Source organism: Doryrhamphus excisus, linkage group LG6, assembly GCF_037039965.1.
Source record: "Doryrhamphus excisus strain RoL-2023G ecotype Guam linkage group LG6, RoL_Dexc_Guam_v1.1, whole genome shotgun sequence".
Lineage (NCBI taxonomy): Eukaryota > Metazoa > Chordata > Actinopteri > Syngnathiformes > Syngnathidae > Doryrhamphus > Doryrhamphus excisus.
This window is the reverse complement of record NC_136362.1, coordinates 23,894,204-23,913,032: the sequence shown is the minus strand read 5'-3', so window position 1 is coordinate 23,913,032 and position 18,829 is coordinate 23,894,204. Positions and strand designations below refer to the sequence as shown.

Here is an 18,829-nt window from a genome sequence, read left to right as displayed (position 1 = left end):
GTGAACACGAGTGAACGGACTGACTCGACACGGCTGACCGGGTCTATGTCTACCGACCTATTGACCGAAATGAACGGCTCTTTTTACTGAACGAACCACAATGATCCATGCACCCCAACTGATGGACAACAGTATTTTGGCCTTTTAAAATGACCCATTACAAAGCTTTTCCCCGTCTAGAAAAGCTAGCTTATAGTTGCCTAAAATGCAGTTGGTCATACATGCACGGATAAAACATACATGCTTGCTTGTTTGTTTGTTTGAGATGAAAAACTTGCTGTACCTGCTGATCGATGTGCCATTTCTGCTGCTCTTCCCATTTCTTCTTCTCTCTTTGAAGTGAGGCTTGGTATTCCGGTAATGAGGTCAAATCCTCAATCCAGTGGTTATAAGCCCTGGCCACAGCACCTTCAACCTGTGACAAATTCACATATTAACATTTACCTCCTTGTTCATGAGGGGTGGAAGAAAATATCGTTTCGGCGATATATTGCCATACTTTGTTCCACGACACTGCATCGATATTAAAAAGTATGATATGGATATTTATCATAGACTGTATAGTGTATACAGTCAAAGGTTGATTTGTGATTTGAATGTAAACCTGGGATGGTTAGGTGGCAGCACTTCCATAGCCAATCAGGCAAGGACGTTGAAGGAGATTGACGAGTGAAAGGTCCAGTTCAACATGGCAGAATGCCAGCACATAACAGCGGCCCCTGCGGCGTACAAGGCTGAAGTGTGGACACATGTTGGATTTCCACACAAAGTAGGGTGTGCACAAATGGACAAAAGCCATGCCGTTTGGAAAATGTGTCGTGCCCGAATAAAGTATTTGGGAACACCACAAATTTGCGAGTCCACTTAGCGAGACACCATGAGGACCTGCCGCTAGCAAGCAATGCCAAGGTCCTTTTGTATACTACAAAAGTAGTACTGTGATATTGCAGGTATTTTGTTTTTCAAATTGATATGACTTTTTAGTTAAATAATGCTTATTTCAAGCATGCTTTAAAAAAAAAAGTGTAGCAACTGTCCCAACAACGGTGGTAATCACACTCTCGTCCGCCATCTTCGATGAATCACGTGATGATGTTTACGTTTTACTGCACATGCCCCATTGACTATTCCATTTGATTATAGCGGTGCATGTAGACAGGAGATTGGAATATTCCTTTCCATGTATAAACTGTTTTCTGGTCCGTCATTTGGAAAGATTCCATTCGGAAAGAGGAATATCTCCTCATGTAAACGTGGCTATTGTCATTTTTTTCATGTAAATCCAGGGAGCAAAAACAGTATCTTCCGAAGCAAAATTGGCCATCGGCTAAATCGGTATCGGCATCAGCTCAAAAAAACCCCACATCGGTCGATCCCTTGTTCTGAAGTATAGGCAATGTCAGGTGATTAGAACATGACTTTTACCCCGGAAATGACGGTATTAGCAATTCATGTGAAACGGAAAAGGGGGTAAACAAAATGAGCTTTGCTTCTCCCTACTCCTTTTTGGACATGTGGAACTGAAGTGTAACGTGATGTATTCCAGTGTAACCAATATGCATGTTGGAAATGAAATGAAACCATGACCATTACCTTACTGGTCAGATCCTCCAGATGTTTGTCCTGCATGTCCCTCTGGACTTGTTTCCTGGCGTCATCCACAGCTTGGTGTTTGACTTTGTCAGCTTCCAACTGCAACTGCAATCTTTGGGCACTGAGCTTGGAGTTCAACTCTTCATCGGTGATCATCAAGTGGTCTGCTTCAAACCCATCCGTCTGACAGGTCCCGTCAGATGTCACAGGGCGCTTTTCACATCGAGCCTCCTCAAGCTTCAGAGTCCACTTCCTCTCCATCTACACGGGATCAGAAGATGCTGGTATGTATTTACTGTTATCACTTTAAAAGCAGACAATAATCATTTGTGGAGACAACACCCGCTGGCGATCTTCTTCCCAAGCAGCCTTGGCCGAGGCTACGTGGGAGATCACCACTCGCTGGATCTCAGCCTCCTTCTCTTTGGACCACAGGGACTTCAGCTGGTAGATAGATTCCTGGTGTTGAGCTTCAAGCTCAGCTCTCACTTTCTCCACATTTGTACGGCTCGCTTCCCTTTGGTTATGCTAAACGATGAAACAAGTCAAATCTTACAACTAAGTCATTGATGGAAGACAGTAGTCATTTGTAGGATTCCGTTTTTGACAAAATATCTGTCTCGGTAATTGAGACAGTACACTGGCATGTATATTTATATTAAATATAGCAATTAGTATACAGGTATTGCATCCGATTCATTTTGCAGCTATAGCCAGTGATTATTGTACCTCTTGTTGCTCTCGGTTTCTGACACTTTCCTCCAGCTTGTCCTTCTCCTTGCACACAGAGATGTAACACTCCTGCACAGCCAACATCTTGTCATTGGTCTCAGACAGCCGAGTGCTGGATAAGAAGTAAAGCTGAGTTTCAGGTTCCACAATGGTCAAACTCTACAATAAAGACAACATGCGCCTACTTTAGGTGCTGGATGTGCTGCTCATGTTGTGCCGTCAGCTGTTCAACCTGAGTCTTTTGTTCCAGCACGAGCTCCGTCCGAACTCGCTTCACCAGGTCCTCTCGATGCTGCTGATAAATCCGCTCAGATCTCAATCAAGAAACAGACAGCGTTACTACAATTATTTTTTTAAAGCAATGACTTATAGTTAGTTTCCCCAAAAAGCTAAATAAAAAATTAAAAACAACAATTAGGATTCAGCTTTGTAGTTACGTGTGCTTTTGAGAGACCGCAACTTTTCTTAACTAGCTGTTTAGCTTCCTGTGTGGCGGTGGTAGTAGCAGTACTAGTAAACAATACATGCATACTGTTAATATCAATATCATTGCATACAAACGCTCCGCATTTCACTGTCAGTAACGGTAATAGCGTTGTACCATTTCAAATAGTCATTCATTACATGAATTTCAACAATCATTTCGTTTAAGTAAAAAAAAAAAAAGCAAATGTATTTGTTTTTTTAAAAATCGTCTGTCAACTTTTATGAAACTATTTATTTATTATACTATACTATTTATTTAAAATTTATACCAGAGATGGGGCCTATGAGAACGAGATGACTTAGAGAATAGGAAAAGTACAATGGGAAAAAAATACATGGAAATATATTAATATCATTTGTACGATGTTACAGTCACTAGCTGCCTGTTTGGCGGCGGGAGATGAGATGACGAAAACGCACACACGCATGCACATACATATTAAGGTTGGCCAATTTATTTAGCTCATTTGTTGTGTGCTTTATTAACTTACTTATTATTGTCACAGGCTTTGAGCCCAATCTTGTCATGTTTTAAGTACATAGAATGATATTGAATGTGATATTTTCTTCTTTGGAGGCCATGGCCACGCCCTTAGCATTGGCCTATATTGCCTTATAGCCAAATAGTGCAAACTTACATTTCAAAATTGCAATGTGCACAATGTACATAAAGCATAGAAGAAGATACATTCATGTATGAAATACCAAATATCGCTTCATTTTACCTCTAAAAAAATTGATTGTACTTCATATAATCTATGTACTTATTTGTTTTAATTATTTAAATTAGACTTTTGTTTGTTTTTATTATACACGTATTTGGGTCATTTTTGGCTAGCTGTCTGCAACTCGGCCAAAATGGATGCACGGATGTTACCCCCCCCCCCCCCCCACAGTGGTTACTAGAAAGGTGTATTGTACCGCTCAGCAGCCTCCTGCTTCTCTTGGTCCAACTCCTGGATCATCTCCCTCATTTTAGTGCAGAGTTCCAAGTTGGCAGAGCGGACTTTCTCCTCACTCTGCTTTAGCTCCATCATTTTCTTCTCCATCACCTAGATTTGGGACAAAACAATAAAGTTTAAATCAGAAATCATGGCAAAGAGTCCAACTGTGCTTTTCCACCTCCAAGGCAATCAAAGTGCTTTGTGATCATGTATTTTTCTCACTGACTAGTTTGTTCATTTATTATTGCGTGCCTGGTGGTGTCATTGGCTTACCTTTTTGTTGTGTTATATATACATATAGTATGTATATACATATAGTATATATACACAATGTCCAGTTCAGAAATAAAGCACTTGATTATCTAAATAATAACAACTGTTTAACTGACATCAAAACCTAGATGGAACCCAATTTCCTCAAACTTAACAGTGACAAAACAGATATTATCATCATCACAGCATCCACCCATAACTTCTATCTCAAACTCGACAGCGCCACCCTCATTCCAACCTCGGCATCCTCCTGGACCCCACCCTTTCATTTGAACCCCACATCAAACAGTTAACCCGGACTGCATTCTTCCATCTTAAGAACATAGCCCGACTCCGTCCACCACTTCCATTCTCTGCCGCTGAATCCCTGATCCACATGTTTATCACATCCAAAATGGACTACTGCAACAGTATTCTCTACGGTACACCTTCCAAAACCCTCAACAAACTACAATATATTCACAACCTCACCTCCACCCGCTCCCGAGAACACATTACCCCTGTCCTTCAAAACCTCCACTGGCTTCCCGTCCCCCAACGCATTCACTTCAAAGTTCTTCTCATCACCTACAAAGCCCTCCATGATCTGACCCCCCCATATCTCACAGACCTCCTCCATCCACACAATCCCCCACGTCCCCTTCGCTCCTCAGACTCCAACCTCCTGGCACTCCCCTGTAAGACCAAGCTCCCAACCTGGGGAGACAGAGCCTTCTCCATCGCTGCCCCCACTAGAGGTCTACACGGCTGTGCTTTTCCTTGGCCGCCCCGCCCCACAGCCGTGGCACGACAGCTACAGCCATCCACAGTCGAGGTGAGATTTGAGCGAACAAGCGCAAAAATTAAATGACCTCTTTTCAGCTCAAGATAGAATAATTTGTGTGAAAAAGATGATACAAGGAAGGATTGTGGACAATATAGGTGACCTTTCAAGAAACAAATGAGGCTATCAATATATATATATTTTTTTTTTCACAGCCGTGCCATGTTCTTGAGATTTCTTCAGCCCGCCCCGCCCCGTTAGCCGAGGAGTCCTGCCAGCCGTGGGGCCAGCCGCTCCGTGTAGACCTCTAGCCCCCACCCTCTGGAACTCTTTGCCCCATTCGCTCCGTGCTTGCCCTGACCTTCCCACCTTCAAAAAACAACTAAAAACCCACGTCTTTAAATCTGTTTTTAATGTCTAACCTTTTATACCTGACTGCTGTGCCCCGCCCGCCCCGCCCCGCCCCTAGCCTTGTTTTAGCTCTGAATGAATGTATGGATATTGTATTTTAATGCATCTTTTACTCTGTTTTTATTCGACTCTATTTTTTATTTTTCAGTACATTTAGCCAGTGAAGATTGCTTTTATAGTTATTATCTCATATTTCCACACAATAAGTAAGATATGGTAGAACCAGAGAGCAATAAAGAGTGTGGAGTGATTTCTGATTGAGAACAAATTTAGCTTTGTTCAATATTGAAATATTTCTGGCCATCTTATGTTGTATATTTGTAATATTAGTATTAATATTTAGTATTTTCCCTCACTCTGTGAGTGTCTACCCCGTCTATTTGTATGTGCTGGTAGGTGTCTATCCAGGACAATCTATTATTATCAAAGCATCATTTTAATATGAGCATTTCATCTCTGACCTATTTAAAGATGTATTCTGTGCTCCCTCCAGAACAAAACAATACCAGCTTTAAGTCTTTTTTAACTTTGCAGATGTCATTGATGGAGTTGAACAGTTCTGGTCCCAGTAGTACCCCAGAGGTCATTAATTGGTAGTACCCCCAAGGTTGACCCCTGGGGTACTCCACAAGTAATATTTAAACTTGCAGATGTGTGTTCTCCTAGCTTTACATATTGCTTCCTGTCAGCTAAGTATGGTGGTATGAAAAAGTTTGGGCGCCCCTGACAATTCCCCTTTGTAAAACACAAGAGGAGCCATTTAAAATGGTGGATAACCAACCTCCACTTGGTCCAGCAAGCGTCGTTTGTCTTCCTGGAGTTGAACTAAGTCATTCTGTTCCCCTCCAGTCAAGTTTAGAGGTTTGATCTGGCTGCACTCTCTAACCTGTGGACATCAATGCTTGAATTAAAACTGGAACGACTTCATCTCAGGACCACATTGAAGGTTCTAGTCACAGGCCTCACCGATGAGCTGAGCTTGGCGTCATCTAATTGGGTCTGCAGCTCGTTCTCTCGGACCTGACGCTGCTGCAATTCGTCCTGCAGTTGAGTGATTTTCGCACGTTTCACCTTCAACATCCTTAAGCAGCGCTGCATCTCCACTCGCAGCAGTTGCAGAGCTTCATCCCTGGGCGGCTTGGAGTCTGTCTGGATGTTGGCAATGGCCGTGCTGGTCATGCAGAAGAAGACAATTGGAGAGGATATTCATTTTAAAGAGAGACTTGAAAGGAAAAGTGCACTTATTTTGGAATCCACAAGCCTTATGTGAAACATGACAACACGTCGAAAAAAATGGCAAAAAAATGGCTTACTCCTTATTTGTAAAATGAGAAATACTTCAACTTGCTGATATAGTTCAGTATGTGACAAAAATTAAATTGAATAAAAAAAAAATAAAAATTAAATAAAATTAACATATTAAATTTTTTAAACTATATTAGGAAAGCAGGAAGTGAACAAATGTAACAGTTAGTGATTGTAAAAGTACCAGATGGAGGGGTAGGATTTAATAAGCTTTGCTTCTTCCTACTCATTTTGGACATGTGGAACTGGGAACTGATTATGGGATGCACTCAATTGGAATCTGATGCATGTTCAAATTAAATAAAACCATTACCATTACCATTACAAAGTTGTATTTACAGACAGACCAGTATATAAAGCAAGCTATATTGTCATTGTAGAAGCTAAGATGGATGCCTGGCGTCATGAGGCGTGTACAAAACACGACAAAACAAGGAGTAGGAGTAGTATTAGCCCACATGGGGTGTAAGAATATATCGTTTTGGCGATATATCGCAATACTTTGTTCCACGATACTGCATCGATATTAAAAAGTATGATATGGATATTTTTAGGCATTTATCATAGACTGTATATGGTATTTATTCAAAGGTTGATTTGTGATTTGAATGTAAACCTGGGATGGTTAGGTGGCAGCACTTCCGTAGCCAATCAGGCAAGGTCGTTGAAGGAGATTGACGAGTGAAAGGTCCAGTTCAACATGGCAGAATGCCAGCACATAACAGCAGCCCCTGCGGCGTACAAGGCTGAAGTGTGGACACATGTTGGATTTCCACACAAAGTAGGGTGTGCACAAATGGACAAAAGCCATGCCGTTTGGAAAATGTGTCGTGCCTGAATAAAGTATTCGATAAACACGACAAATCTGCGAGTCCCCTTAGCGAGACACCATGAGGACCTGCCGCTAGCAAGCAATGCCAAGGTCTTTTGTATACTACAAAAGTAGTACTGTGATATTGCAGGTATTTTGTTTTTCAAATTGATATGACTATTTAGTTAAATAATGCTTATTTCAAGCATCCTAAAAGGATTTTTACTGATGTTAGTTACTTTGTTCCACACAAATACTGTTCTGATGGTGGATAAGTCAGGGACTCGATACTCTGCATTTTTTCACAGCTAATAGAATGTGAACATTTGAGCAGGATCTCGAGACATCATTTCATTTATTAGTTTTTTAGTCAATTTAAAGCTGGAAGTTTTATTCATCCAAATGCTACACTTGTGAAAGTTAGTGATACAGCATAACATACTATTCTAATGGAATAAAAATATGTTTAGTAAGTGCATATTGCTGGTGTCATTCAGTTTTAACTACAAGAAACACAAAAAAATATGGCCTTGTTAACAGTATGGTGATATATGGTATCATGAGCCTAGTATCGTGATACGTATCGTATGGCCAGATTCTTGCCAATACACACCCCTACTCGCGTTTCACATATAAGGATTGTGGATGATGGGGCAAAATTCTAAGAAAGTTTCCTTCTCCCTGGGCTCACACTGAATCATTTGTGGCGGCGGTTCAAACAGATTGATTCCGTTGTGCCATACGGCCGCCGAAGCCAGAGCTGCACGGCACGGCGCTAGTGTGAGCCTCCAACAGGGATTTCAATCAGCAGTGTTTCAAATGGACCCGTGATGGATTCAGCGTGAGCCCGGGGTTAAGAGGAAGTACCTGTCAAGTACCTGACATTTTTCCGGTTGGTTTTCTTAAATCCTAAATCCAAACAGGATTCAGACAGTTGGTTCTCCCAGTCACCCGTCACATCAAATGCAATAACCCCAAGTTTTAATGCAGATTCATACAGATTAATCTGCTCCTTTAACTCGGCCAGATCCTCCTTCAAGATAAAAAACAAAGCATGATTAAAACATGTTGAAGTGCTTATTTATTTGTCAGTGGTAGACATGCATTCCCAGACCTGCCAACCTTGAAGGAATTCTACGAGTACTCCGCAAGATGTTTCAAGATGTTCCTTTGTAAATGTCAGGTTGTTGGGATCAGCCATTCCATACGAGTGGCCCAACTAATCAGTGCTTTTCACATTTTGACATCTCTGATGATTTTGGCTAAATTGGACTTCCAGCTGCTATTGACAGGCTGTCAATGTGATGACCGTGGCTGAAGTCCAGCATTATGCTAGCATTAGCCATTTAGCATGGCACTACCACAATGATGCACATTAGCACTTAAAGCCATCCAATCTTACCGTTAGGCGTTCCCGCATAGTATCAGCATTGGGGAGCAAACATGGAGCAAAGTGTACCTAAAGCACTCAACATACGCTTCCAAATAATGCCTTGCACTTTGCCTCTTCCATATGACGCTATTATCATTCATAGCAGCCATGCCATTTTTCACAGTCAGAGTGCAGAAGAGTGTAACGTACAAGAAATGATATTACTTGATTGCAATATATTTGTCATTAATTTTTCAAGTGACGTCTTGTCTCATTCTCATAGACCCAATCTTGTGTATCGTCTCATCCTATGAACAGTGTCTCACAACCCCCCTGGTTACAATGGAATAAACGTATATTTTTATAAATAAGGCCCCCAGAGAGCAGTGAAAATGTGTACATGTTGGCAGGTCTGCATTCCATCTTGGAACAAAAAAGCAAACCTGCAGGACTCTGTTCATGTCTTCACTGAGAGCCTTGGCCGCATGAGCCTGCTGTAATTTGATCTGGATTTGACCCATTTCCTGTACACAACCTGGACAATACACAAACACAACAGCGGAAAAAATGAATGGGAAGATATTGCAACATTGAATATTACTGCGTGCGGTTATAGGATGTTTGGCTGACCCGTCTGCAGCAGCTTGGCACACTGCTGCTGACTCTCCTCCAGTTGGCGAGTGAGCGCATTGACCACTCGTGCTCTCTCCAGTTGCTCTTCTTCTCTTTGCCGCTCCAAATGCTTCACCTGCTCACGTAACCTATGACCCATATCCACCTGAAAGTATAGCATGAAAAGAGGAAGAAGTACAAATTAAGCCTGTTATGTTCACTTGTCAGGAACAGCAATGATGTGCATTTTTAATTAGATGCCAATCAGCGCCCGAATCCCAAAGTCATATCGCCTGTACCCGGGTTTCTGTGTGTGGATATGGAATGGTCTTACAGTTGCAAAGATAGAAATATTCTGACACGCTTTTACGTGTCAGTTTGGCTGCTCAGTGAAATTGAACCTAACTATGTTGATATGATATGATACTATGTGATATACGTAAGATGCAGGGGGTTGTTGCAAATATGGGAGACAAACCATTTCCATTTTATATGTTGATGACACTAATTAAGGCAAGCAGAAGACATTTCATCCTGAAAAAAAACAAGTTTTCATGGATCTTGATATAACAGGAAGGTTAAACATGGATGGTGTTAAACATGAGGTACACCCTACATTGGTCACCAGTCAATCTTAGGGTATGATGATTGGGAATGTATTCTTCATCAACTGCACAGATGCAGTACCATTGTACTTGAGCTAACAATACACACAAATGCATGAATAAATTACGAAAACATGGTATGATGGTGGATGAGTTGTTTGCGTGTTGGCCCGGAAGACCAGGAGTACTTTTTTGGTATCCTGAAGCATTTTGTTTTGGAAATCCAAGGAAATGTCGCTGGAAAAGGTGCAGATTCTGGAAGATTTCGAAAGCTTTATGTGTGGGTTATTGTGTGTAGCTGCTCTATTGGAGTCCAAAACTCAATACAAAGGGGCACAAACGAGCATAATAGGTGCCCATTAAAGTGTACTGATATTTTTTAAATACTGCTATATCACCCGGAACATTCCGTGGTTACATTTGCACAATTCAACATGTCCAAAAAGGGGTTGGAAGAAGCAGAGCTTATTTAATAATGCCAATTGTCCATATCTATTATATTGATCATTCATTGACACTCTATTACATGTTGCACGTTCATTTTATTTATCCTCTTCAGCCCACAACCCAGGTCAGTTTTGGTCCCGTGTGTGATTGACTTTGACACCTGGGATGTTTACGACTTTGACACCTGGGATGTTTACAATAGAACTTTTACAACAAACAACTGTCCTAAAAAAAGCAGAGCAAAGGATGAACCAAACGGTTTTTGTTGTTGTGAGTGGGAAAACACACCCCAGTAGACCAGGAGCCACTCTAAGGGTTTTCAGACCGTCTGAGCTCAACCAGAGGATATTTGGGGAAGAGTACTCCTCACCTCATCTCCCAAATACATGACTGCGACATTAATAACTCAATAACATGACCAACCTGTTCACTCAGAGCCTGAGACATGGAATCAAGCTTGTGTTGTAAGGCCAAGACCGCAGCCTCGTGCTTTTCCTTGATGGCCGCCACGTCTCGGTCATGCTGCTCCCGTGTTTTGGACAGAGTGTCAGAGCGACACAGTTCCAACATCTGCTGCTTCATGCTGTCTACAGCAGCCTCAGCCACCCTCTGCTTCTTGGTGTTCTGGAATGACATCATCACATCATGTCCAAGTCCTGTCTGTGGACGCTGTATGATGACTGCAACGCAGCACAGCTAAGAGAAACTTAAGCCTTGTTTATACTTATGTATACACACGTTTTAGCCCGCAGTGGTGCACCATTTTGTCCAGTGTGAGTGTCGGACCCTACTGGCTGAGGGGGTGAGGGGAAGGAAGGCTAGTAGTTTGCAGGTGTGACAAATAGCATCATTTAAAAAAAAACTTTTAAAATATCACCCAAATAGGTCACTTTTATTGATTAAAAAAAGTTCTGATACCATTTTAAGCCATTTTTTGTACCGAAAATGAATCCAATGATTTTTTTTTTGACTTGCGGACCACATTGGTCTATACCAGGGGTTGGGAACCTTTTTGGCTAAGAGAGCCATGAAGGCCAGATATTTTAAAATGTGTATCTGTGAGAGCCATATACATTTTTTTAAACATTGAATGCAATAAAATGTGTGCATTTTTATGTAAGACCAACAGTTTTAGATATAATGGGCTCCAATTGTGTAGACCAGGCACACTACCGCACGCCAATGGGGTGTGGCCAGCACACTTTCGTGAGCAGCGCAGTGTCTAATAATAAATCAAATACTTGTTGCCATTAATACAACTTCTGCTGCTGCATAATTTTGCACCATACTCAGTATATTTCATTCTTTTGGCCATCTTTGCCAGAAGGCTTGGTTCTGCAGCTTTAGCTGGGTGACTATTTGACTAAAGGAGAAAAGTTTATATTTACATGTTGACATCTCAATGACCGAGGTAGACTACCGCATTACCCAGTAATAATCGAGTTTTGGTGTTTGACCTGGAAAATATCAGGAAAGATGGATATGGTCGGCCGTATTGCAGTAGAAAATAGATGGACGAATTAAAATGCATAAAAAAGTTGTTAATTTTTAACAACTTTTTTAACAACAGTCATTTCTGTGATGTTTACTTTAAAATGTTAGCAAAAATACATTTTTATTGTGGTAAGAAATGCTTGAGAGCCAGATAGTGTCATCAAAAGAGCCCTACCTGGCTCCCGAGCCATAGGTTCCCTACCTCTGGTCTATACAGTATTTACCATCAGTTATCATGGGGAACGCAAGACAGAAGCGCTAACGGTGCTAACCCGGCTGCAGAGATGACCGTGACTGCAGCATGCTTGTAATGATTGAACATTATATTCAACTCTTTCTAGATTTATTTATATTTATAAAAAGCCATAGCATTTCAGTATGTGGAATCAAACTATGGAATGGATTGAGTAAGGAAATCAAACAATGCACAACGATGAGCCAATTCAAGAAACAATACAAGCAGTTGATGTTTGCTAAATACAAGGATGAAGAGTCTTGAACCAGTCATGATGTGCTATACAGTGAAGAAAATAAGTATTTGAACACCCTGCTATTTTGCTATTTCTCCCACTTAGAAATCATGGAGGGGTCTGAAATTTTCATCGTAGGTGCATGTCCACTGTGAGAGAGATAAACTAAAAAGAAAAATCCAGAAATCACAATGCATGATTTTTTAACAATTTATTTGTGTGATACAGCTGCAAATAAGTATTTGAACACCTGTGTATCATCTAGAATTCTGACCCTGAAAGACCTGTTAGTCTGCCCATTAGAAGTCCACCTGCACTCCATGTATCATCCTGAATCAGATGCACCTGTTTGAGGTCGTTAGCTGCATAAAGACACCTGTCCACCCCATACAATCAGTAAGACTTTAACTTGTAACATGGCGAAGACCAAAGAGCTGTCCAAAGACACCAGAGACAAAATTGTACACCTCCACAAGGCTGGAAAGGGCTACGGAGCAATTACCAAGCAGCTTGGTGAAAAAAGGTCCACTGTTGGAGCTATCATTAGAAAATGGAAGAAGCTAAACATGACGGTCAATCTCAATCGGAGTGGAGCCCCATGCAAGATATCACCTCGTGGGGTCTCAATGATTCTAAGAAAGGTGAGGAATCAGCCCAGAACTACACGACAGGACTTGGTCAATGACCTGAAAAGAGCTGGGACCACCGTTTCCAAGGTTACTGTAGGTAATACACTAAGACGTCATGATGTGAAATCATGCATGGCACGAAAGGTTCCCCTGCTTAAACCAGCACATGTCAAGGCCCGTCTTAAGTTTGCATATGACCATTTGGATGATACAGAGGAGTCATGGGAGAAAGTTTTATGGTCAGATGAGACCAAAATACAACTTTTTGGTCGTAATTCCAATAAGCGTGTTTGGAGGAAGAAGAATGAAGAGTACAATCCGAAGAACACCATCCCTACTGTGAAGCATGGGGGTGGTAGCATCATGCTTTGGGGGTGTTTTTCTGCACATGGGACAGGACGAGTGCACTGCATTAAAGAGAGGATGACTGGGGCCGTGTATTGTGAGATTTTGGGGAACAACCTCCTTCCCTCTGTCAGAGCATTGAAGATGGGTCGTGGCTAGGTCTTCCAACACGACAACGACCCGAAGCACACAGCCAGGAAAACCAAGGAGTGGCTCCGTAAGAAGCATATCAAGGTTCTAGCATGGCCCAGCCAGTCTCCAGACCTGAACCCAATCGAAAATCTTTGGAGGGAGCTCAAACTCCGTGTTTCTCAGCGACAGCCCAGAAACCTGACTGATCTAGAGAAGATCTGTGTGGAGGAGTGGGCCAAGATCCCTCCTGCAGTGTGTGCAAACCTGGTGAAAAACTACAGGAAACGTTTGACCTCTGTAATAGCAAACAAAGGCTACTGTACCAAATATTAACATTCATTTTCTCAGGTGTTCAAATACTTATTAGCAGCTGTATCACACAAATAAATTGTTAAAAAATCATGCATTGTGATTTCTGGATTTTTCTTTTTAGTTTATCTCTCTCACAGTGGACATGCACCTACGATGAAAATTTCAGACCCCTCCATGATTTCTAAGTGGGAGAAATAGCAAAATAGCAGGGTGTTCAAATACTTATTTTCTTCACTGTATATATCACTATATTGACACTTACTATGGTACCCATTATGGCATTGGATGCTCATATCACAGAGTACTTTGGTACCGGACAAACATTAAATAAAGTAAAATTAAATTAGATATGCTGATATGGCTCAGCGTGACCCAATGATGGCCAACAGGAACAATTGTCACGCACTAGACGTAAACAACACTCCACATTGGTAATGGTTTTATTTCATTTGAACATGCATCAGATTCCAATTGAGTGCATCCCATAATCAGTTCACAGTTCCACATGTCCAAAAGGAGTAGGAAGAAGCAAAGCTTATTAAATCCTACCCCTCCATCTGGTACTTTTACAATCACTAAATGTTACATTTGGTCACTTCCTGCTTTCCTAACATAGTTTAGTTGTTTTTTTTAATTTAAAAAATTTATTTTATTAGTTTATTTTTTTATTTTTTGTCACGTAGGCGGCATTATGAATTATCCTTACTGACCTGAGCAATAAAGAGTGTGGAGTGATTTCTGATTGAGAACAAATTTAGCTTTGTTCAATATTGAAATATTTCTGTCCACCTTATGTTGTATATTTGTAATATGAGGTTTCCAGCTCATATTTTCATCTATTGTGATCCCCAGAAATGTATTTTCCTTCACCCTTTCAATGTCTACACCGTCTATTTGTATTTGCTGGTGCGTGTCCTTTCTGCTGTTAGCAAACAGCATGATTTTAGTTTTATTTAGGCGAAAATAAGTTGGTGATTTTGGTCCAATGCACAGCATTTTCAGTCACAAATTGCATGCCAAGTGTGTAATTTATGCATAAACAGAACCCAATCACTGCCCAAAGTAGTCTTCACGCTTTTGAGACGTGTGCAAATGTGTGCAAGTGTAAAGTGCAAAGACTGCTTTACTGTAACTTCTACTGCACATCTTACCTCCTGGTCTCTTTCATTCAAGGTCTGTATTTGCTGCTCCATCAGCTTCAGTTTGCTTTGCATTTCAGACTCTCGATCGTTGGCCTCACCCAGCAGTCGATTTGACTCCTGAAGGCTCACTGCAAAGCCACCCTTTTCATCTAAACAGAAATGAGCTAGGACTTCAGCATAGGGTAGTGGCCCATTACATCTGCAGAATCCATCAAAGTGTTGTCTTCCCATTTAAAGCCAAGCCCAAGAGTGCTACACACTATATGAACAATATGAATATACAGTACAAAATTCAAGTACTGAAAAGAAAAAATACCTTTTAGAATAACTAACTGATGCTCAAGGGATCTCACATGGCGCTTTGAGTCCTCAAGTTTCTGCTCCATGCCCTCAATTTGCCGATGTTGAGCCTTGTTTAAAATCTGCAGTTGGGCAAGTTGCTCCTTGTCAGCAGTTTCTAAAATTGCAACAACAAAAAAAACGTCAGAACTTCAGAAAAAGACTTCAGTCATGGACTCCTTTAAAGGCGACCTTTATGGTCATTTTTCGGTCCTTTGTATTGAGTTGTGGACTCCTACAGAGCAGCTACACACAATAACCAACACAGAAAGCGTTCTAGTTCTTCCAGAATCTGCACCTATTCAGATGTATTTCTTTGGATTTCGTGCTTCCCGCCAAAACGGTCTGTTTTAATGTATTCCACCCACGGTTCGCCTACAGGCACACCCACACTGCTGTGGTTGGTCACACTGCTGAGTGCATAGAAACACTTCTAGTTGGTGCAGCTAACAGGATAATACCATATTTTCTGGACTATAAGTCGCACAAGGCCAAAAATGCATAATTAGGTAGTAAAAAAACATGCCTAAGTCGCACTGGAGTATAAGTGTTTTTTTTTTAGGGTAATTTATTTTCCAAACTACTTGACCAAAACAGACATTACGCCATCTTGGAAGGCAAGTTGTAACAATAAAAGAATAGAGAACAGGCTGAATAGGTGTAAGATATGCTAACACAATGCTTATTCAGCTACACAATAATACACATGAACACAAAAGGTGTCCAGTGTTTATGGAACATAAACACTTTTTTCATTTATAAGTCGCTCTGGAGTATAAGTCGCTGGAACAGCCAACCTATGAAAAAAAGTTTGACTTATAGTCCGGAAAATACAGTAAATGGCCATTTATCTTTTCAAAATGTCCGCTTTTAACAAACAGTGTTTGTGTTGGATCCCGAATCCAATCCGGAAGTGGAGACTGTACAGTCCCAACTTTCTAAAGAAAAGACAATGGTAAGTAGCTTTAGCAGTTTAGCGTTTTTCTACAGCATCTGTAACGTGTAATGTTTTTTGCAGGACTACCAGTGTGTACACGGACAAGCGCTTTTGTTCCATGACTTACACATGACTAACCATAACTAGGTTTGTCACAATAACACATTCTGCTGGGTGATAATTGCCCTAAAAATTATTGCTGATAATATTATTTTATTAGTTTGAGACCAAAAATAACACAATTAAATTAAATAATTAAATAAAAATAATTAACAAATTAAAAATCCCATATTTCTGATGGTGAATCAGTGCCACTTTCATTACTGTGTGAATATTGATTGTGTGTCAATGCAAACGGTAGCTCGTTTGCAAATCCAAATGTGTGTGGAATACACTGTTTTCACATTACATCAGTTCTGCTCAATTATTTCCTGTCATGCGCCCCCTCCCGCCATGGGACAGAATTTTTTTTTCAGGTACACCCCCCCCCCCATATGAAATACTAGAGAACCTAATATTAATAATATGTATTCATTTAGCCGTACTGTACAGACTGAAGTTGAAACTGAAACCTGGAAAATATAACAAATTGTCTGTTGAGTACTATAAATTTGCACATGGTACATGGTAGGTCTGCACGATAAATATGAATATTTTTAATATATAATTTTAAATATATTTTTATAAATGTTATTTTAAAAAAAATGAAAAAATTATATATATATATATATATATGCTGTTTTTAACGAGGGGGGGTCCTGATTTTCACACACAACTATACGTACAAATCTGATTTCCTCACTAAATTCAGCTGGTGCGCCTTAAAGGAGTAGTGCTCTTTTTTCGGAATTTCATCATTCACAATCTTTATGTGAAACATTAACAAATTATTATTTCCCTTTTTTGTGCATTCTGGTGTAAGAAAACGAGTTAAAGCCCTCATAAAAAAAAAACAACACAAAAACTCCAACAATGTTCAATTTCATAACAGACTTGTATATTAAAAAGCTACAGCACTATTGTCATTGTAGCAGCTAACACGGAAAACGATATTTACACAAAGGCTCAACAAGATGCTTGTTTGCTGTCAGTGGTTTTTACCCGAGGACGGGAGCACAGGTCTTGTGCTGGAAGATACAGCCATCCCAAGGAGAGTGGACATTGTAAGTGTTGTTGCTGTATCTATGCTGCTGTTATTGACGGGAAAAGCGGAAGCTAAATGCTCGAGGTGAAATCAATGCGCCGGGGAAAGAAGTTTGGGTAATGTTTTAAATCATCAAAATACAGCAAGACACTGTAAATATGACATGTTATCATCAATGTAGTTTTTCTTGCATGACCACAGCATGTAGTATATCAAACCATAAAAGACTGTGAGAGGTTTTTTCATAGTCAAAATAGGTGTGTCCCAATGAGGTGCATTGTTATCTAGCTCATATTAACTTGTTTTCTGGTGTTATAATGCACAGAAATGGGAAAGAAATATGTGTTCACTAGGGGTGCTCCACTCGGGGGGCATGGTAACATGGTAACATGGTTGTGAGACTTACGTTGTGTTGAGTTAAGCAGTTCCCTCTGTAGCTGGTCCAACGCATGATCTTGGTGTGTGGCCGTTGAGCTGAACATCTGATGGGGAGGATTGGAACTGGCTGTGTACTTGTCCACACTTTGCACTCCAGCCTGTGGATTCTAAACAAATACGGGAACGCTGAGATTAAGAAAGTACAATATCTGTATTTATTGGAGCCTACAGTTGCTTCATAATGTTTGAGGCAAGAAAGTTAGAAAAAGTTTGTTTCATCCAAATTCACACATTTTTGTGATGCAAATGTATTATGCTTTTGAACGTATATCGTGGTGAGAAGCCAAACTTTTTACTTAACTGCCCCCAGCAACTAGCTGGATCTGACCAGAACTCGGCCAGGACACGAAGCAGAGTTGCTGTTTATGAAGGTGTCATACAACTTCACGTCCAAAACATCTGAACTATCCCTTGAAGAGTCAGATAATCATTGAATTTTGTGCTGGAAAGTTTCAGGGAGCTGAACCACCTAGTAATACAGACAGACAATCTATCCTGGCCAGTTCTTTGCTGAGCTGTCCAAATGTTAGTACAGTAAACCTCGGATATATCGGAAATTCGCTCACAACGGACAGATAAAAAAGAACCAATTTTTCTGTAATGCATTTCCAATAAAAATTAATTGCATATATCGAATTTTTTATAATGGATTTCGCCTATTTCGGACGAAATCTCCAGTCCCGTTCCAATTTCCCTCGCATATATCGGATGGCCGCATTGTGTCTTTCTCCTGGCTCCAGATTTAGGACAAATATAAAAGTGAGTGACGTCAATAATACTAGCACAGCAGTGAATGAGATCTTAACCTCACTATTGGAAATAACGTAGGCCTGACGGGCGTAACAGGGCCTAGCTTAATTAACAATTTGTTATGCTCAGAGTCCAATAAAGTTAAATTCTCATTACCTTACGTCTCTTTTCATTGCCCAGTCCAGGTACATTGTAAACATAGTCAAGGAAGTGCCTTTTTATAACGGATAAAATCCGATTTACGCATATACCGGATATAAATCAGATATATGCGTAAAACGGACATTTTCCGGTATACGCATATAACGGATTTCGCTTATATCGGACAAAACCAGTGGGAACA

General features: G+C 40.6%; 1 protein-coding gene across 2 annotated transcripts in view; it reads right to left on the bottom strand.

Moving 5' to 3' along the window:
• Positions 1-18,829, bottom strand: part of LOC144898652 (centrosomal protein of 152 kDa-like) — a 43,461-nt gene that overhangs the window by 14,972 nt on the left and 9,660 nt on the right. For both annotated transcript variants that reach the window (XM_078791694.1, XM_078791695.1), the window contains exons 6-20: positions 17,705-17,843; positions 15,195-15,335; positions 14,888-15,027; positions 10,778-10,978; positions 9,321-9,468; positions 9,134-9,225; positions 8,197-8,351; positions 6,169-6,373; positions 5,984-6,088; positions 3,733-3,863; positions 2,511-2,639; positions 2,323-2,437; positions 1,936-2,121; positions 1,594-1,854; positions 284-415 (exon numbers count right to left, since the gene is read on the bottom strand). In XM_078791694.1, the coding sequence (XP_078647820.1) occupies positions 284-415; positions 1,594-1,854; positions 1,936-2,121; positions 2,323-2,437; positions 2,511-2,639; positions 3,733-3,863; positions 5,984-6,088; positions 6,169-6,373; positions 8,197-8,351; positions 9,134-9,225; positions 9,321-9,468; positions 10,778-10,978; positions 14,888-15,027; positions 15,195-15,335; positions 17,705-17,843 (2,280 nt within the window). The remainder of the gene's footprint in view (positions 1-283; positions 416-1,593; positions 1,855-1,935; positions 2,122-2,322; positions 2,438-2,510; positions 2,640-3,732; positions 3,864-5,983; positions 6,089-6,168; positions 6,374-8,196; positions 8,352-9,133; positions 9,226-9,320; positions 9,469-10,777; positions 10,979-14,887; positions 15,028-15,194; positions 15,336-17,704; positions 17,844-18,829) is intronic.